Here is a 19411-nt window from a genome sequence, read left to right as displayed (position 1 = left end):
TGACTTTTTAATGTGTACTTGAATCAGAAAATAGTAACCCACTTTATACAGGTGAAAAACTGAAGACCCTTCAGATGTATCTCCAAGCTGGAAAATGCAAGAAACTATATTAAGTGACAAGGAATAGCCTTGTGGGAGGAAAAGAAAAAAGTAAGTAAAAGAAATGAAGACCTGCAGAAGCAGACCTGTAATAGGAACAGCTTCATCCCCAGAAGTGGTTTGCATCTGAACAACATTCAATTTTTATAATAGTAAAACCATGTGTGTGCACCAAGAGCTCTGTACACTTGGATTTTATACCTTTGGAACTTTGCTACAGCCCTGCAATGCATTTCTTGGGGGAGACAGGCCCAGGTGCCCAGTAAAGGGTCTTGGGTATGTTTTAAAAACAAATTCTAGAAGCCGTTAACAGCATAAGATTTTTCTTGTCCTGCCTCCTCAGAACAGCTGACCCACGTGTCTGTGAGGCCAAACAATAACACAGACCAGTGAACTGAGCTAGGTTAAAAATAAACACAAAATAAGGAAGTTATTTTAAATTCAGATCTCTTCATTCATCTCCTTATGAGCAAGGAGGCAAAAGGGAAGCACAGAGTCAAAAACCCTGCTCTAGGAGACAACCTCTACTCTGTAGCAACGCTGAAGTGAATTAGCCACAACTCCTCCCCTGGCTCTCAGCAGCATGTAAAAGCCATCTGATACCATGAAGTCTGGTGCCCAGCCCAAATCAAGTGCAGCTTGTGCTCAATTCTGGGTTAAGCTCCTCTTTCTTGCAGGCATTACTCTCAGCTGGACTGCTGCACAGCCACTGACAGTGCAGCAGCCAAGAGACTCCTTGGATGGGGGAGATGTTTGATGCCTCTGGCCCCACAGAGGTCAAGCACACACATCTGCTAAGTGGGCTGCTGCTGGACTGATTTAAATAAAAGCCAGGTGACAATAATAATAATAATAATAATAATAATAATATTGAACAAAATGGGCCTTCAAGATGCAGTCTGTGTTGAATTCAGTGCTACTGGTACAACTTCAGCAGCAAAAGCAAGTGTTGATACATTTGGATAAGTAAGGCTCCCATGGCTCATGTTCAGATCTTGAGTAAGCTTTACTTCAAGCAATCACATTCTATTCTTGGAATTGACCTCAGTTTTGTTCTTCAAAGATGGCATAAAGTATCTAAATTTTTATTCATCTTAATTATTAGTTGAAATACAGATTTACACAAACACTGCTGGGGTATGTATGATGTGAAAGACAACAAACAGATAAACATCCTGAGGAGAACCACTTGAGGCATGGGCTCTCACTGGTCTCAGTTCATTCTAACTGCAGGATGCTCAAAGGCATTTTAGAATTAGTTGGAATGTTTTCCTAATCCAGCAAGAGAGGTCACTGACCAATACAGCTGCAGTGTTTTTATCCCAAGTTGAAAAGCCTGAAGAGAGATGCTGAGGTTGCACACACCTTTCTGCAGTGGCACAGCCCAGCCTGCCCCAGAGGCAGCTCAGCTCCTGCTCAGCTGCAGGGACTGACGAGCCCCTGGCTCTGAGTCCTGATCTCAGCCCAGCACAGGGGCCACAGCAGCCATGGCTCACCAACAGGGCACTGACACAGGCACAACCAGATCCATTCTCGTGCAACTTTCTAATTACTCTCCCATTAATCTGTGCTATTATCAAAACCAAGAGGGTTTCCCCAGCAGAGCTGTGCTGATAAGCAAAGGAGCTGCAGAGCTTTCCCTCCTTCAGAGGGAAGCCACAAGAATCCTTTCCAGTCAGGACCACATCCTTCCCGTTCCCACACCATCCTCTCTCCTGCTTTGGGTAATACTTTGTTCATCAGGCTTATGCATTGACCTCATACCTGTGCCCTGGAGTGTAAGTTGAAAAAACAAGACAAATCTGCTGAGGATAAGGAAATACTTTAAAATCAATATGGAACTGAAGCAGTATATTTGAAGGAAAAAAACAATTATTATAAAATTCTGTCGTCAAACTTTCAGAACTAACTACTTTTAAAGAAATTATTAGTCAGTTTTTAGTTCTGGCAGATTTAGGGTCGATTTTACTGTTGCTTATTTTTAATTCCTCAGTCATAAGGACACTTCCAGGAAGAAGGAGAAAAAAAAAAGAAAAAACCCAACACCTAATCTTATGGTTACCTTTGTGGCATGACAGAAATACTACAAAGTGTTATTACAATACTACAATTAGTTTTCAAGGGGACTGGTTTTTTGATGCAGAGTGCAAGAAGTATTTGAAGCAGTCAGATTGAAATAGAGGAGGTGAAAGCCACACAGGAAGAATGAGGAGAGGAAAGCAGATGAAAACTGAAACACCCCTACTCTAATTGCTATTAGCAGGGAGGGTTTTGCATGTGCCTTGTGATCCACTATTACATTTATATCACATACAGACACATTTCAGTTATCTCTGTGTTCAACTTCTAATAGTTTCTCATGTTCTCTAGAATTAGGTTCACCCCTTAATATTATTGAGCAACTAACACTTAACCAGGTGAAAAATTCTCTAGAAGAGGTCAGTTCCTTGCTATTCCCAAGGGAGAAAGAAATCTAACTAATCCTTAGCTTGATTTAATGAACAATAAAAGGTTCACACAGACTCTGCTTAAGCAAATTTCCTTTTACAACAAGTACACCTCACACTGTCTCAGGACCTGAAGCCTTTATATCCCCACACAGCAGCATGTGAGAGTCCAGTCAGCTCCATCTGTAACAGAAGCAAATTAATCATTTATCTAACTGAAGAATTAAGATACACTCTGAAGGAAAACTTGTGCCTAAAAATTGTTACCCCACTGCAGTTACCAGAAATATCTGGTGATACTTCTGAGACATATTTCACAACTACTGAGCTGCAAAGAGGCAGCTGCATCAGGAGAATTCTCTGGACTTGGGAGCAGGAAGGGAGAATCCAAGTTCTGCCCCACCACCAGATGAAGTGATCTCTGGTCTTGAAAAATAACAAAGATGATGCAGAAATCACCATGGCCCTGTACCAGGATTCAGAATTCCACCTTGACTAAGACAATACGCATTTTTAGATGGGAGGAGAAGGAAAAAAATAATAAAAATAAATGTTTGCTCCCCAAACAGTTCTTAATCTCTTCATTCTTTTCCAGCAATCACAGACTGTCAAGACTAAAAAATGCAACAGGTTATTGTGCAAAACCAGCATACTGCTGAAGGGCACAGTCATCCAAGGGGCTGAGGCAGCCTGGCAGGACCAGATCCACAATGGGCCCTTGTCACAGGTGATGGGCAGAACAGCAATGAACAGAAACACAGATCCCAGGCACAGGGCCACCTTTAGACCCCAATACCTGCACACTGGAATACAACATTGCTATAAACCAGCCTCTGCCATTGCCACAAGCACGTCCAGCACAGTGGGAGAACTGCAGAACATGGGCAAGTTCAAAGCACCTCCCCAGAATCCTCCTCCTCCTCTGCTGAGGGACGAAGGCTCAGCTGCACACAGGAGCAACAAGAGGGGGTGGCACAGCTGCCCCAGGGGCTGGACAGGGTGGCTTCCTCCCACAATGTGTTGGTTGTATATAGAGAAGTCTGTTTCTCTACTTAAAAATGTAATTTTTCCCTTCTTAAATGTTATATATTAAAATAAATAATATCATTTATTACCTTATCTACTAAAGAGAAATGTAGCATCTGTACATTTTTAATTCACTGTCTAGGCATTTTACGAAACCAGTTTACACCACTAATGTCAGATCTATTTATCAGAAAGAAAATTAACATCCTAAGTTGTATTTGGAGTTTAAAACCATCACCAAGTTGTAATGTGCTCTCACACTTTATCAAAATCTCCACCAAAGTTCTGTTGAACAATATCAGGAATATCAGAAAACTCACTGAAATGCAAAGGGAGGAAAATCTCTGTTGTGGGAATACAGAACCATTCCTTTTTTAACCATGGTAGAAATTAATCCAGTTGTTGTATTAGGGTAACATCACAATTAGAACCCTAAACCAGAACTGTCCTTAGACCTTTACCAAAGCACACATGCACAGCTGGAGATGCCATATTCTTAAAATCATCCTTACATTGCACCTTGTGAAATCAGCAGATGATCAAGATTACAGCTCAGTGAACACCAATGATACTCCTACACATCCTTCACTATTTACACTGGGAAAAGGGAAATTATGAAATATGACCTTAATAATTTTCACAGATTTCTGCATTTAAATCAAGTTCTACTGGAATGCATTATACTACTTAACACACAACATATAAAGCTGCAAGTTCTGTTTCCCAGCAATTTTATGTTTCATATCAAGGAGATGTGACTGTATTAAAAAAACTCATCACCTCTCCTAGGCTTCCAAATACTGCAGTACTGCTAAAAAAATAAATCTATTTTGAACTTTCTCCTCATACGACATCCCAGCTCACCATCCACATCATCCTCCTCTGGCTTGCACTGTGCTCTGGAGTGCCAGCTGAGGGGCTGGTTCTGCTGCAGAGGAGCTGATGGTGTTCAGGACACCTGGAAGACTGTCTAGACCCACACACCAGCACATGTGCAGGAACAGGCTGAGGGAGCTGTGCTTTTCCTTCCCCAAGTTAAGTAGGATGCTCCTGGCACACTTTCTCTGAGTGGCATCACTCTGGAGCTCACTTTACAGCTGCAGTCAGGGAGAACTCAGGTTTGCAGACAGTGAACATCCTGTTCTCCTAAGACATTTGATGCTACAGAGCATGATGGTTTTGTTTAAATCTTCACTATTATATGGGTCAGGAATGACTTCTTTTGGTAATGTTTCAAACAGCTGCCAAACAGCAACTAAAAACACTAACTGAGCTATGCTGTATTGATTACAGCATGGAATTTAAATTTTCTCAAAATTTATCATTAATCTCCATATTCTTAACACATTTTGCCTAACAAATATGCCCATGCTGTTACATTGGGCGATCAAATTGTGATATTCTAGATTATATCAAGTCTAATATTAAACAGTTTTCAAATGTATTTTTAAGTTCTGAAGAGAATCCCCAAGATTCTTAGACACTACAGTAAGAGTAACACTGTCTTCCCCAAACTAGAAATAGTCAACACAGTATTTTCAAAATCTATCTACTAATTTCCAAAAACCTAATTTATTTCTAGTGGAGAAAATCTCAGCCTTCTAGAGAATCTAGGCAAATCAAAGTCAAAATAAGACACTATTTTCAAGCTGACCATTCTATATTTTGCTGGCAAGTCATACAAACCCTATTCCATGTTTCTAAACTTATAGAAATAGTTTTACTACAATCAGCAAGGCAAGATGAAAAATACATGGATTAGAAGAAATGTTAAAATAATGCAGTCTAAGCCAGTAACAATATGCACAGATTGTGCTACAGCCATTGCCACTGATTAGGTGCACTTTCACTCTTTTTGCTACTATATGAAATTAAAATACTATCACCACTGCAGCAAAATACATTAGAGTGACCAATGGAAATGTTTCAGAAAACAACACTATATATTTAATAACCTGACAAATAAGATAGCCCATCTCCAGCCCCCCTTCTCCTTTCAGAACACTTTTTAATAACTGTTAACCTTGTTGCTGGTAGTGTCAAATCAGTGAGTAGCAGATTTTGAATATATTAATACACATATATATTTCAGGGGAAAAAGCATACTTGCTATGGATTACAAATAACTTGTATTGGAAGCCACCCAGTCTTTTACTCCTCCACAATTAACAGCCCTAAGCCCTACAGCCCCAAGATACAAAGTCAAACTTAAACAACTGATCTGAGGCACCTCAAAGCCCAAACTAAAGCAAACAATGCCCTATTTAAAATTTATTATCATTCAAGAAGAATTGGATGCTTCACAAGCTTTAAACCAGTTCATTTTCACCCTTACCCCAAATATCAGATGATGTCATGCAAGATGTACTGGCTAAACTGGTTTAACTGCTACAGGCTGGATGCACTGTTTAGATTTTCTTGTGATAAATTACTTTGCAGCAATGAAACTGATTCAGGTACTTTTAAACAACTATCTTCACCTGCTTTTTTAAAGTAGTTTGGGCTCTTATTGCTCCTCCTCACACAACTTGACAGCTTGCTACTTTACTTTGTTGAACTCCCCAGGAACAACAGGGAGCAGGAATTCAGTCAGCAGCACGAACAACTGGAGTGCTGTGAGGAAGCCTGAGATACACAGCTCATCCTGGGGAGTGTGGGATCTGCACTTCCCTCTGCAGCTTGCACACATTTTCCACTATTCCACTATTTCCACTTCTTCCCAGAGAGTTTACTAAATCTGACAACTTACTGAGAATCCACACTGGAGATTTCTGGAGGATGCACAGAAGGAACTCCAGACACAGCCTGCACTCTTCAGAAGCCACCAAGGCTGTTCTCCTGCTTGGCATGAAGTGCCTACTTGAGAATGATCCAATGCACATCTTCTCCCAAGGCCAAGCAAGCTGTTTCCAGAGCTACCAAACACGATCATTATTGCAATAAGGGCCCAGGCCTGGTTCTCTGCTCTAGGTATAACCCCAGAATTAACCTAATTTTGCTCGTTGTCCACTGCATCAGCATTTTTATACTTCCTTGCTTGACCATCATCTCTTTCATGGAAAATGCTGGAGAGGGGAAGGGGCAGGAAGAACACATAAACAAGCAGATACCTACAGCTGTACAATGAAATTAGTCTGCATTTTCTCCTCTCAAACACACAGCCTCATTTTATCACCACCTGGCTAAAGGCAACATAGAACACAGCAAAGGAACACAGGGAAAAAGAGGGATACAGGTCTTCAGGAGGAGGGCATAGAAGCAAGAAGAAAAAGAAGTGAACACAGTATTATGTATGCAAATGATATTAAATTGCCAGGAATTGAGAATACCAATGAGGACAAAATATGAGAGGGAAGCAAGCATTCAGAAGTCAGGCAAAAATAAGTCAAGTATTTGAGACCAGTATTCCACAGTGGGTCTGAAATCTAGCAAATTCTGTCAGTAATGAGCAAAACAGGAATGAGCAAGGAGCACAAACTTTCAGCTGCATGGAAACAGCAAAATAGTGTGATTTTAAAATTTTCACATACACACAGACACATTGGGTTTTTCCTGGGTTTTTTTTTGTACAAATGTTGTATCGTTTCACCTGCAATTCAAGTCTCAATTTTAATTGCCCAAACTAAGGGAAAACTTAAAAGATGGCATTGCCTGAGAGGCTGCAGAGCTGACACAAGGACAGAACACAAGTACACAGGCTGAACTACCAGTCATGGCACGTTCCCTGCCTTTGACACTGTGTAGCTAAGCCTGCACTGGCTACTTCAGGAAAGAAACATCCCTAATGAGAAACACACGTACCTATGGAACTATGGGCAGAGGCTGAACCTACAAAAAACCAGATTCAAATTATAAACAAGGGAAACTTACAGTTATTAAGCTGCAAATGAGACTTTTCATGAAAGAACTCTATGCAACATGTAACTGTAGATTTGTATTAAGCAGAGTTCTTTGAAGCTCAGGCATTTGTGAAAAGATGTTACAGAGGAAGCATATATAAAGTATCAGACTTGGATTCAATTACACTTTATAGAGCAACTCACTAGCAACGCCAGAGCCCTAATTCTTTGCATGATAAAGCAAACTACACACCCTACTTACAGTACAGAAAAACTATTATTTATTTCTTCCATGAAATTTATTTAGCATACAAATAAACTCTTCAAAATTTCCACAGGATAATTTACTAATCAGCACCCCAAACTGTTAATTTATCTAACACCCAGGCACCAACGGCTCATGTGCACACTCCCACTCTGCCTGGGCCCAAAGGCAGCCAAGGCAGCCACAATCACATGTTCTTGTGCAGCAGGGAATAAATGAGGGGTGCACACAGAATGCAGGAGCAGTGACAGAATTTGGCCAGGTAACTGTCACCACCTGTGCCACCTCAAGCTGCCCTTCTTGTTCCTTCCCGCCCCAATGCCACATTTACCACATTTACACAGCAGTAAATGGGACTGCAAGGTGAACCCAATTAACAACCTGAACTGCATCTGAACACCCACTTTCTGTTTGTGATAGTCCCAGGGAGGTTCAGTAGCCCAGCTGCTGCTGTGTCACCTGAGGGGACAGCCAGAAGCAGCAAACACTGTGCTCTCCAAGTGTCCCCTCAGCTGCCTTCAGCTAGAGGGACACAACCCCTACTGAGCCCTGAAATTTGAAGTTTCTCTGTCCACACAGCACTGCTGCCAAGCCCCAGTAAGGCTAAAGCTGATTACTGACACCCACGGGTAGCAGTACTAAATGCACAGGGGTGACAGGTGACACACAGCACTGCAGGTGAGGCTGCAGCCATCCCCTGGTGCTGCTCAGTGTGTTCCTGCCCTTACCGTGGCTGGCACTGCTGCTTTCCTCCCTCATGCAGAGATTAAGTTTCCTTTCTAAAGAGAATGTCTTCATCCCTTGTGAAGTCCAAAAGCCCTGTCCAGTAGTACTTTCACTTACACAGAGTGTCCATAAGGTCATCAAGGAAGAGTAAATTAGTCATAAGGGAAAGGGGAGAGGAAAAAATAGTGACATGAGAGCAAACACTCAAAATACCATATCTGATTCAACCCTGAAGAGTTGAATTCCACACTTCAATTACTGCATCTAAAATTGTTATTTCACTCTTTAAAAATTGTTCATCTAGTGTAGCTGTACACAGACTGAGCAAACCTTCAAGTAATTTCAAATCAAGATGTGCAATTTTCCACTGTGCATTCTTCACATGCCTCCTAAATCTAATGTGATCACTCACTGAAGAATGGCATCCAATCCTGCTCTGTGCATGTTAAAATTAAGCTAACTACATGTTATTAAGCATTTTCCTCACTGCTTGAAAACATCTCTAAAGAAAACACTAACACCCATATATTAAGATGACAAACATTGTTTTACACATTAAATTAATATATACCCATGATGTCAACTTTTAATAAAAGTTAGCAATAAGCTGATCTCTGCAGTCCAGTAAAATTAACATGTTTCTCTAAGAAAAATCAAGTATGGGAAAAAACCTCCACAGGCTAAACTTTTCTGGTTTTGTTTTTACATAAATGGACAGTTCTGTAAAGTCTCAAAAATTACCAAGTTTGTCATATCAGCTGGAATCAGCTGTGTGTGTTCTAATAGAGTACAAATAGATTTCTGAGACAATGATGTATTCTTAGTGTCACTATGCTGACATGTGCAGAGACTCTTTCCTCCAATGGAACTGGTCCTCAGCATGATTTTCACAATCATCAGTGATTTCTGCATGTATTTTGGACTCCTGTATTCCCAGTGGCAGAGGGGGTGCAATCCAGAGAAGTTCAGGACACCCTTAAACTGCATAAAAATGTCCAGCATGTCACAGTGAGCCCAGAATGGCAGAGCATCCAGCCCGCAAAATTCAAAATAAACACAGTAAATACAGTCAATATTCTAAAGGACTTAAAAGGACACTGAGAAAATGCAGATTACTAATGACTGTCAAACAATCTGCTGGAAACTGTAACCCACAAGGCACTAATACTTGTATGTATACAAATAGGAGGTATATTTTGAATCAACTCCTTTTACTTATTTGTCCCATTGTATAGAAACATCACTTTGGAGATTTTACTAAAACAGAACTGAAGAGTAACTTAGATAGTAAATAAGTTCTAGCCATTATTTTATGGAATAGCTAGATTTTAAAAAGCCAGGTTTATGTAATGACCTTCTAAAATTGAAATGTAATGTCACAGTCACTGTGACAAACTTCCACTGAAGCACCTTCACTCCTCTCAATTTCAGTGGTTATTATTTAGCAGAAAGGTACACGTGCCAAGTCGATTGTCCCGTTTTCAGAAAAATATCTTATGCTAGTGGGTATTTATGTCAGGCTGAATGAGAATTGTCATCTTCACAGCCAGGCGTTCTAAACGAATATTTAGGGAGTTGGTGATTTTGACCTCCAAGTCAATCGGTACGAGTAGCTAGCTCACTGTGGCCGTCCTTCCTTTGGGAACGAAACCCCGCCGTACGTTTGCCCGAAATAATGTTACAGCGCTGAATTCAGATGGAAGGTGTTGTTCAGAGCAGGGGAGGGCGTGCAAAAACAACACCACAACGCAAAAAAGAGAAAGAAAAAAATAAAAAAAAAAGGCCCCGCTAAAGGCACCACTGGAGACTACACCGGACGGGGGTAGGGAACATGCAAACGTAGTGCCTCCTTTATGGAACCAGCGCAACTGCATGACGGTGCAGGATGCGGGCCGCGGGCTGTGCAGGCGCTACACATGGCCAGCGCTGCCCGCCGCCCCGCGCAGGCCCGGCCGGCAGCGGGTTCTGTAAATAACCCTCGGAGGAGGGTTAATTAAAAATGGCGAGCAGCGTAGCTGCCTGCATACAATGAGCGGCCGGGCAGGGCAGGGCTGCAGCCCCCCGCCCGCCCCGCCGGGGAGCCCCGCGACAGCCGCGTCCCCTCGGCCCGCCCCAGGCAAAACCCTGCCCCGGAATCGCGGCAACTACTTTGCCCGGACCCCCGTGCCCCCCCCGGCTCGCCCCACGCCCGGCGGGAGGCTCCGAGGGTCCGGGGGCGCGGGGCTCCTTTTGTAGCGGCGCTTCCCCCGCGGCCTCCCCCTCCCGCGGTGCGAATTCCTGCGGAGCCCCCCGGGCCGTCTCCCCCCCGGCCCCGCACCGCAACTTTGCCCGGCGTCCCCCCGCAGCCCCGCCGAGCAGCGCTCCCCGCGCCCCGGAGCTGCCGGGGCCAGCAGGAGCGGCCCGGGCAGAGCGTGTTTACCGCGGAGAGCGGCCCAGGAGCCCCGAGGGGACGCGGCGCTGGGGGAGCCCCGGGAGCGGGGCAGAGGGGCGAGGGGGAAACTCTCGGCGGAGTTGAGGGCGCGGGCCCTGGCCGGCTTTACCTTCCATCTCCATGTCCTCGGGCTCGCTCAGCTGCTGCTCCCCGGGCTTCTGGTGCTGCTGCTGCTGCTGATGGTGGTTCATGTCGGGCAGGGGCTGGGGCTCGGTGGCGGCGGCGGGCTGGGCCTTTCCCGCGGGGGGCTGCGGGCCTGTGTCGGGAGGGGAAGGGGCGGAGGAGCGGCGGGGCCTCGGCAGCGGCCGGGACTGGGCGCCCGGCTCGGGGGGCTGCGGCGGGGCTCCGGCGAGTAGGGAGCGGGGCGCCGGCGGAGGCAGCGAGACGCGCACGTATTTACTCGCTATTCGCCCAATCTCGGCGGCGGCACCCGGTCGGGGAAAAGGGGCTGGGAGGAGGGTCCGGCCGGGGGCGGCGGCTTCCCCGAGGGCCGGAGGGGAGGGGACCGGGAGGGGGGGACGGGAGACCCGGAGTCAGGGCCCGGCGGCGCCCGGCGCTTCCCCTTCCCCCGGCGAGGTGTCCGCGGCGCTGCGAAGTCGGGGAGGCGCCGCGGGGCCCCTGCCGTGCCCTCCCGCCCCCCCCGGCGCCCCGGCACCGCCGCTGGCCGACGCCCGGCTCGCCGCTCCCGGCCCGCGGGCCGCCCCCGTCGCCCGAGCCCCGGCGCGCTGCTACCGCTCCGCCGCCGCCAGCGCTCTGTGCCTCAAAATGGCGGCTGCGGTAACGCCGTGAAATGTCACATCCGCATGAGGGGGAACAGCCCGCAGCCGGGGAGGGAGGGAGCGAGCGAGAGAGGGAGGGGAAAGCGCCGCGGCCGCCGCCGCCGCCCCAGGAGGCCGGAGGGGCGGGGACAGGGGCCGGGCGCCGCTGCCGCCGCGGCCTCTCCGCAGGGCCGCCGCTGCCACCTGCGCGGGGAGCGCTGCGGCCGCCGCTCTGCGCTGCCCGGCGGGCCCTGAGCTGCCGCTGCGGCGGGCCGAGACCCCGCTGCTCGCCCCGGCTCTGGCTGGCGGGGGCCGCGCCCCGTGCTCGCCGTGCGGGCCCGGGCGGGGAGCGGAGGGAGCCCCGCACGGCCGCGCACCGACACCGGCCGGCTCGCGCGGGACCGCGGGGCTCCGGCGGGGCCCGTGGGCTCGGTTGCCTCTTGCGCCCGGGCCCGCGGGTGTGTGGCTGTGCGGGGCTCATGGCGGACCCTGCCCCACGCCGGGCTGCGGCCGGGGCTGGCCGGGCAGGGGGCTCTGGGCCGGGGTGGGCCCGTCCCGTCCCCGGCGGGCACTCTCTGCTTGTGCGGCATGGGCCGGCGGGTGAAGGACGGGTTTGTGTCGTGTGTGGGAAGGGAAAAATCTGCTGTGAACAAAACCTGCATGCCGCTGTTTTATCATGGGCCTTGCCGGAGGATGTAGTGGCTCCCAGGGAGAGACCTGTCTGTTTTCTCAGGATGGATGGAGAAGGCAGGAGTGCGGGTGAATCAATAATATCTGCTCGGTCCCGGCTGCGGTTAGAGCAATGAAGGAAGCAACTTCATTTCAGGATGAAGGTGTAGTTGGAAGGCTGTGCAGAGTTCCATTAAACAGTCCAGTGTTTACTTCAGCATCCTGGGAAACAGGCAGCAGGACAGGCTCCAAAGGGAAGGACACAGAACATGCAAAATTTGGCTTCCTGAAGGGACTGGAAATGTACCTAAGCAGACAGTGCTGGTCTGCCTGCAAGTAGATAAATGAATTTTTAAAAATTATTTTGTTTTCTAGTTTATAAAATGAGCAAAGCAAAACCAATCTGAGGGGAAAATTCAACACGTCTGGCTTCTCAGCAGCGCAGGAGTCTAGAGGGGTGGGCAGGGGAGGAAAATAATTTCCAACTATGGTGTGTGAAACCCTGCCTTAAGAAGTAAATTCTAGGTCTAGAAAATGGAAAAAATAAACGAAGGTGAGGATAGTAGTGGGCGGGTCAGGTTTTACAAGCACTTAATTTGATAGTTTGCTTCTCAAAAAGTTTATTCTGACTTTCCCTGTTCCTCTGAATTTTCAAAAGCTTTTTAAAGGAAAATGAATTACAGATCTGGAAGTTATTTGTTGATATTGACCCAGGCAAAAAACATGACAAATCTGCCAAATCTGGGTTTACAGTGTGTCAGCTAAAGAGGGAGATTAGGACAGATGTTCAGACAGAGATTGATGCACGTATCTTTAGTCTCCTCATGTCCTAAACTTTGAATTCCCCACTGCCAGGCTTTCCCTATAATTACCTCCCAGAACAATTACTCTTTCCTAACAACTTCCATTCCAGTCTCCTAAATCATACACAGGTTTAAACTCATCCCTCCATCCTCCCTTCCAAGTGATCCCCAATACAGGATGAACCAGTATGTCACAACAGGAAGGTGGCTACAGGTTATTATCTGATTTTTCAGCCACGGACACTGGGCTTGTGGGCAAGCGTGAGAATGAGTCCCTAAAATTAACTGCAGGCTGATGTTAACATGAGCCTTAAAAACATTATTTTGTATGCAAAAACTTCTCTGAGCTTCTGTTCATTCTAAGGTAGATAATTTTCCAAAATTGTTGAAATAATGTTCCAAAAGTCCTACTGTTTTAGGGGAGTAAAAATTGTTCAAATTCATCTGTACAAATCCTTTACTGTGGAAAAGTGTAAAATGTAGTATTGAAGAGAGAGAAAGGAATTTTCCTGTCATTAGCTGCGTGTGGGAACAATGCATCATCAGTTTGTGAAGGCAAAATATCAAAATCCAGCCCTTGACTGTATATTCCTAATTTAAGTCAACTTTATCTTTTGAGAGTCCAGCTACAATAAGGTCTAAAGTGCCTTAAGATGTTTTGACAAGACATATGAAAATGTGTCATTTATATTGTGCAAAAATAGTAAAATTCTATGAAGAATTGATTCGAGTATTTATATTTAAGAGGGAATAAATTTTGAGTACATAGTAATGTTGAATGCATTTATGAAATAATTAAAAAGTCATTTTATACCTCATCAGCCAGTGATTGTAGCAGTGTGATTTGATTGTTTCTAAGCAGGAAATAGAAATCTTATTAACTGTAGAGCCTAAGATGAAGTCCAGATCTCAACATATGCTAACACTTTATCCTAAATACATGAATAATATGTCTGCTGAGTGTTCCTGAGCCTTTAGCACTCCCTCCTGAAATTTTCTGCTCTCCAGCACAGGACACAAAGGCTCTGTCCTTTGAAGGAAAGGATGGTCACCTCTGTACAACCACCTGACCATGTCACTGCTGCCAGCACTTCACACTGCCTCCATTCCAGCGCTGATTCCAAATCACTTACTCATCCAGCTGATCCAGAAATGCCTCCTGCTTTCTTACAAATCTGTTTCTGCACTGCACAGCACATCCCACAGTGACCCCTGTCCACTTTAGTTCTGATGGCAAATTCCTTGTGCAGGAAAGTTGGGTAAATCTCTGACATGGGTAAGTGATACTTAAAAAACCTAAATAACTATTAGCAGGAACATTGTGATTAGAGTCTAGGTATCCATTCATTTCCTTCTTGTCCTCGATTTTTCACTCTTTCCTTCAATTCCTTACACCCATAACAGAATCTTCTCTAAAGTTTGGCCTGTATCCTGTTTCCCATCACTGTCCCTCTTGGCCATGTGCCCTGCAGAGCACTGAGCCATCATGGTGAAGCTGCACCTGAGCATGGGATTTCATCTCCCCTGTCCAGGCATGGGGCAGCAGGCAAAGGGGATTTCATCTCATCTCCCCCATCCAGACCATGGGGCAGCAGGCAAAGGGGATTTCATCTCATCTCCCCCATCCAGGCATGGGGCAGCAGGCAAAGGGGATTTCATCTCCCCCATCCAGGCCATGGGGTAGCAGGCAAAGGGGATTTCATCTCCCCCATCCAGGCATGGGGCAGCAGGCAAAGGGGATTTCATCTCCCAGGTCCAGGCTTGGGGCAGCAGGCAAAGGGGATTTCATCTCCTCCATCCAGGCTTGGGGCAGCAGGCAAAGGGGATTCTCCATCCCCTGTGTGTGCCCAGGTTAGGAGGGCTGGGGCTGGCTGCAGCCTCTCCACATTCCCTCCCCATTACTCATCCTAATGAGATGGAGTTGGAGGTGCTAGTGTCTTTTAAATGCCATTGAAGAGATGGGCTTTGTTTTGCGAGGCTGACCTGCTCCCCAGCCTCTCTGAAATGTAAAAATAAACCCAAGTCGGGCTGTTTATTTTTAAAACACTCACAAGCCGTGTCTGTGCACCAGGCTGAGCCTTCAGGACCCAGAGAGAGCCCCGTGTCTCCCTGTGCCTCTGCCCTCCAGGAAAGATCCTGACTGTGGCAGAGCCAGAGAGGTTCATCCTGTCCTGCTCTGGGGTACCCCCATCCTCAGCAGGGCCTGATGGCCACGGCTTGGGAAACTGTGGGAGGGAACTGCACAAAACTGGAGGAAAGGAGGAGGGTGCTCAGCCCATCCTGTGCCCGTGGCAGAATCAGGCAGACCAGGAGTGTTTCTGCCAGCCTGTTGTTTCCTCCCTGCTGCAGGAAACCTTGCTTCCCACTTGGCTCCATTTGCTGCCCTGCTCCAGCCTGGAGATGGCCTCTCCTGGCCAGTGCAGAGCTCACTCCAGCACCACGGATGGTGCTCCATGAGTGTGCAGGTGGCTGTGTCTATAATTAAGAAGATGTATAGCCATTTAATGACAGGAGGGCAATTACAGCAGCACACACCCTTAATACAGATGCACTAAACCAGCAGAACTGGGGTTGCTGCTTGTGCAGCTTATTCTGCTATGTTTGTGGATGAATATCCATTAATGCAGACATGCCTCTGTGCCAGCAGGCACTGACACACTCATGCCACTGAGTGTGCCCCAGTCAGGCAGCCTCTTCTGGCCTCTCATAGTTTTTCTCCTCCATCTCACATCAGACACATCACAATCAGACAGTTGCTGCCACAGTGATAAAAGTAGTTTGAATTCACTCATGGTGGCCAGAAGCCCCCCATTCCATTGTTCTAATGCTTTGTCCCATTGCCTCTGCTGCCTGGCTTGCATTGTGCCTGGAGAGAGTGAAAGGAACCTTTATTTAGGGACCCAAAGAATCATATCCATTGTCCCAGGTGCTCTAGATCAACAGAATGGCAAACCAGAGACTTTGCAGCTGAAGCAGGTGATCAGTGGCTCTTGCAAACACCTTCAAGCTGAGTGTGGGGAAAGAAACAATCACAATCCTCCTGCAGCACATGAGACAGGAGGCCAACAGGCAAAAGCCATAAAACTCTGTTAAAGGTTCAAAATGACCTGGGAAAACGAGGTTATTTCTTTGACTGCAGTGTATGGATTTAGCTATAGCAACTTGTTCCACAAGTAGTGGGATGGATGGAGTTTCATGCCCTGTAAATGTATTTTCTACATTTTGTAACACTCAATATCCTGCAATAACCTCAGTCTTTTATGGCTTTTCTTTCCAGTGGCAAATGGCTCCGAATAACCCCAGTCTTTCTCCCTTTCCAGCAAGGGCTGGACTCAGTGACCTCTGAAAGTTGCTCCAAGCTGCAATAATCCCATGGTTCTTAAATGTGCCAGCAGTTTCCACAAAGTATGCAGGTATTTCCCACTTCAGTTTTTTGCCCCTTTACTGGTTGGTGGTTTTTTTGAGACTGATGGACAGGCAGACAGTGCAATAACCTAAGCTTTGTTCCCTCAGAAAACTAGGGTAAAATACATAATCACAGCATTTTCAGGGATGTTCTCAATACAGAGATCTTTGGTTTGATGATTTCTCTTTGATCACACAAACATATTTTAAGGAGAGATATAAATCCTTATACCTTAGTAATAAAAGGTGTGAACCCATTACAACTGAATACACCACGCTTCAAATATTTACATGATTTAAAGTATATTTTGTAGTAGTTTTTCAAAGCCAAATTTTTTATATGGCTTTCACAGGCAATCAAGATATCTAATGTCATAAATATTAAAAAAAGGAACTGATAAACTTTAATTCTCACAATGAAACCAGGACTGTTTTGCTGAAAACTTGAATGTTTACACCTAAACTAGTCTGTGGTGGTCAGTCTCTGTTTACCATCTTTGAAAAGTCCAATGGTTCTTTTTTCTCATCATATTTTATTGGACACTGTAAAGTACAAAGTCAAGTATTACAGCAATAGACATCCAAAGTAAAAAGGGAATGGAAGGTACTTTACCAGTCCAGAATGTGAGCTGTGTGTGTATTAAAGTGAGTTACTGGCCTTTTTAGAAAAAATAATGGTTTGTGTGTTCTGTCCATCCCTGTATTGCACACTCCAACAGAGTAGAGGGATCAAAATGAGGTGAATTCTTCATTTAGCATAGCAATTGATCACTCTACTGCTAAAAATGTTTTACTTTTTAATTTTTCTGATTTTTGACATTAGAAGAAAGAGTCACCTGTAATGGCACTTGGCCACTTTTCTATTCAACTGAGAATACCAAAGAATTTCTGTGCATTTTGCCCAGAGAGTTCTTGAACACAACAAGAACAGAAACTTTCCAGCTAAGGTACCACACTGAGACTTAAGAGATGGTGCTTCAGTTCTTGTCCTTGTCACACCTGTGCCACACCTGTGACAGCTGCTCTGCAAAGCACCAAACTGCTGACCCAGAAGACCACAGCATACATTTAAGTTGGCTTTGCCATCTAGAGGCATTAGTTGTGTGTCCACAATGTATTTCTCTCCTTTGATTGCAGGAAAGGGACACAGAGATAGGCAGGTACTGTCTCTGCTAACAAAAATGCAATTTTTTCTGGCAGGTGTTAGTGCTGCTAGGCAAACAAAGTGTCAAGGAAACTACTGTGTTAAAATGAAAATTAATACAAAATAAAACCTGAAAAATCAGAGTTTTTAAAATTTGAGCCATTTCTTCTCCCTGAAGTCACCTCCCTTCACCTGACTGCACATCACATCCCAGCCTGGGTGCTGAGTTTGGCTTTTCTGTATTGGGAAGCTGATGGCAGCCCAGGCACCAGCCTGAGACTCACCCTGCCATCTAACTCCATCAATTTCCTTATCTGCTTCCTATGCATTCTTCCGCAGAAGAAAAACCTGCCTTCACAAATCCCTTCCTACTGTCAAGGCTCCACGTTGATGATGACCTCTGACTGGTTCCTCTTCACCCTGCTCTTCACTTCATGCCCACGCTTTAACAAACCAATGCAGGCCAAGGAGAGCGTAACCAGGGGATGCCATGGCTACATCCAGTCTCTATCTGTCATATTAGAATAATCTGTTGTACACTGAGGGGTAGATTTGATTTCTTTTCCAATGTGTTATTTACAATCTGGCAGAGTTCAGTACAAATGGAGGAACTGATCCTGCAACTTGATCAGCCTCTGCAGACCCAGTGAAGTCAGTGGAGTCTGCACGGGTGGATCAGATTCCAGTATTGAAGATTATTCTTGTAAACTGTTTCACAAGCAAACCTCACAAAATCTGTAGTCACAGAATGACTAAATAAACAAGGCAAGTCACATCTGTAATTGGCATTTTTACTTCATATGAGTGTCACAGCATTGGCTGAATTGATCCATTTTTAAGTGGAAGAGAAAAGAACCTAGAGAGAATAAAAGAGAAGAAGTGAAACTGGTAACAGAGAGAAACTTTTAAAAGATAAGATTGGGAAGGCACACCTTTTGCTTTGAAGTGAATAAAACTAGGTCCTAGAAGACAGAGCTCTCTTTCTATCACTTTCAAATGAGAGCTGTGATCCTGCAGGGAGCTCTGGGCAGGAAGATCCAAGAATCAATGCAGTGTCCTTCAGAGTCTCAAGCTTTTATATCAGGTCAGAAATACCAGTAAAATAAACCAATGTATTTTCTCTCTCTTTTTTTTTTTTTTTTTTTTTTTAATCAGAGTTATGAAGCTTCATAATTCCTAGACAAAACTCATGAAGTAAAAGCCCTTTGGCTTTTGATAAAGATGTGACTGCTGAATTTAGCCCAGAGTAAGTTCTCCTGTTATGAAGAATTAGAGTTCAGTAGGAGAAGTAGTTTGATTAGAACCCCTTGCCCTCTGATTGTTCAGATATCAGCCTTATTGCCACTGTCACCTTCCTGTTTTTCCTGTGCTATCTGCCAGCCAGCAAAGCTGGAGAGGTCAAAATGCAAGCCAGCCAAAAAACCCAGAACAGAATAAAAATGTTATCTTTAGTCTTTTGTCATAAAGGCTTAGAGAAACAAATGACATTTTTTTGCCATCTCCTCCCTAAGATAATTTTCAGAGGTAGATGCTACAGACATTTGAGCAGGAACTGAGTACTAATTCCTAGAAAACTGCTCCTGATGTTGTTTTTGAAGAGGAAGAGGAGTTCCTCACCCCAGCAATGCCTGGGTTTTGCAGCAAGTTGCAGAGAGGAGGAAGATACCAATTAGAGTAATAGAGAGAGCAGGGCTTGGAGCACAGAGATAAACATCTGGAGAGCTCCTTCAGGCAATTGCATTTGAAGACTTGAAAATAGGAGGAATTCACTTAACTGGGATTCTGAAATGGAACTGAAA

General features: G+C 45.4%; 1 protein-coding gene across 2 annotated transcripts in view; it reads right to left on the bottom strand.

Annotated features, from left to right (window-relative positions):
- Nucleotides 1-11101, bottom strand: part of USP7 (ubiquitin specific peptidase 7) — a 68029-nt gene extending 56928 nt beyond the window's left edge. Inside the window, exon 1 of one of the 2 annotated variants that reach the window (XM_063171093.1) lies at nt 10943-11101. In XM_063171093.1, coding sequence (XP_063027163.1) covers nt 10943-11024 — 82 coding nt within the window. In that variant the 5' untranslated portion in view covers nt 11025-11101. The remainder of the gene's footprint in view (nt 1-10942) is intronic. The other variant, XM_063171094.1, reaches the window with a different exon arrangement.
- Between the last annotated feature and the right edge of the window lie 8310 nt (nt 11102-19411).

The sequence above is a fragment of the Melospiza melodia genome, chromosome 18, assembly GCF_035770615.1.
Source record: "Melospiza melodia melodia isolate bMelMel2 chromosome 18, bMelMel2.pri, whole genome shotgun sequence".
Taxonomy (NCBI): Eukaryota; Metazoa; Chordata; class Aves; order Passeriformes; family Passerellidae; genus Melospiza; species Melospiza melodia.
This window is presented reverse-complemented; position numbering and strand designations above follow the sequence as displayed.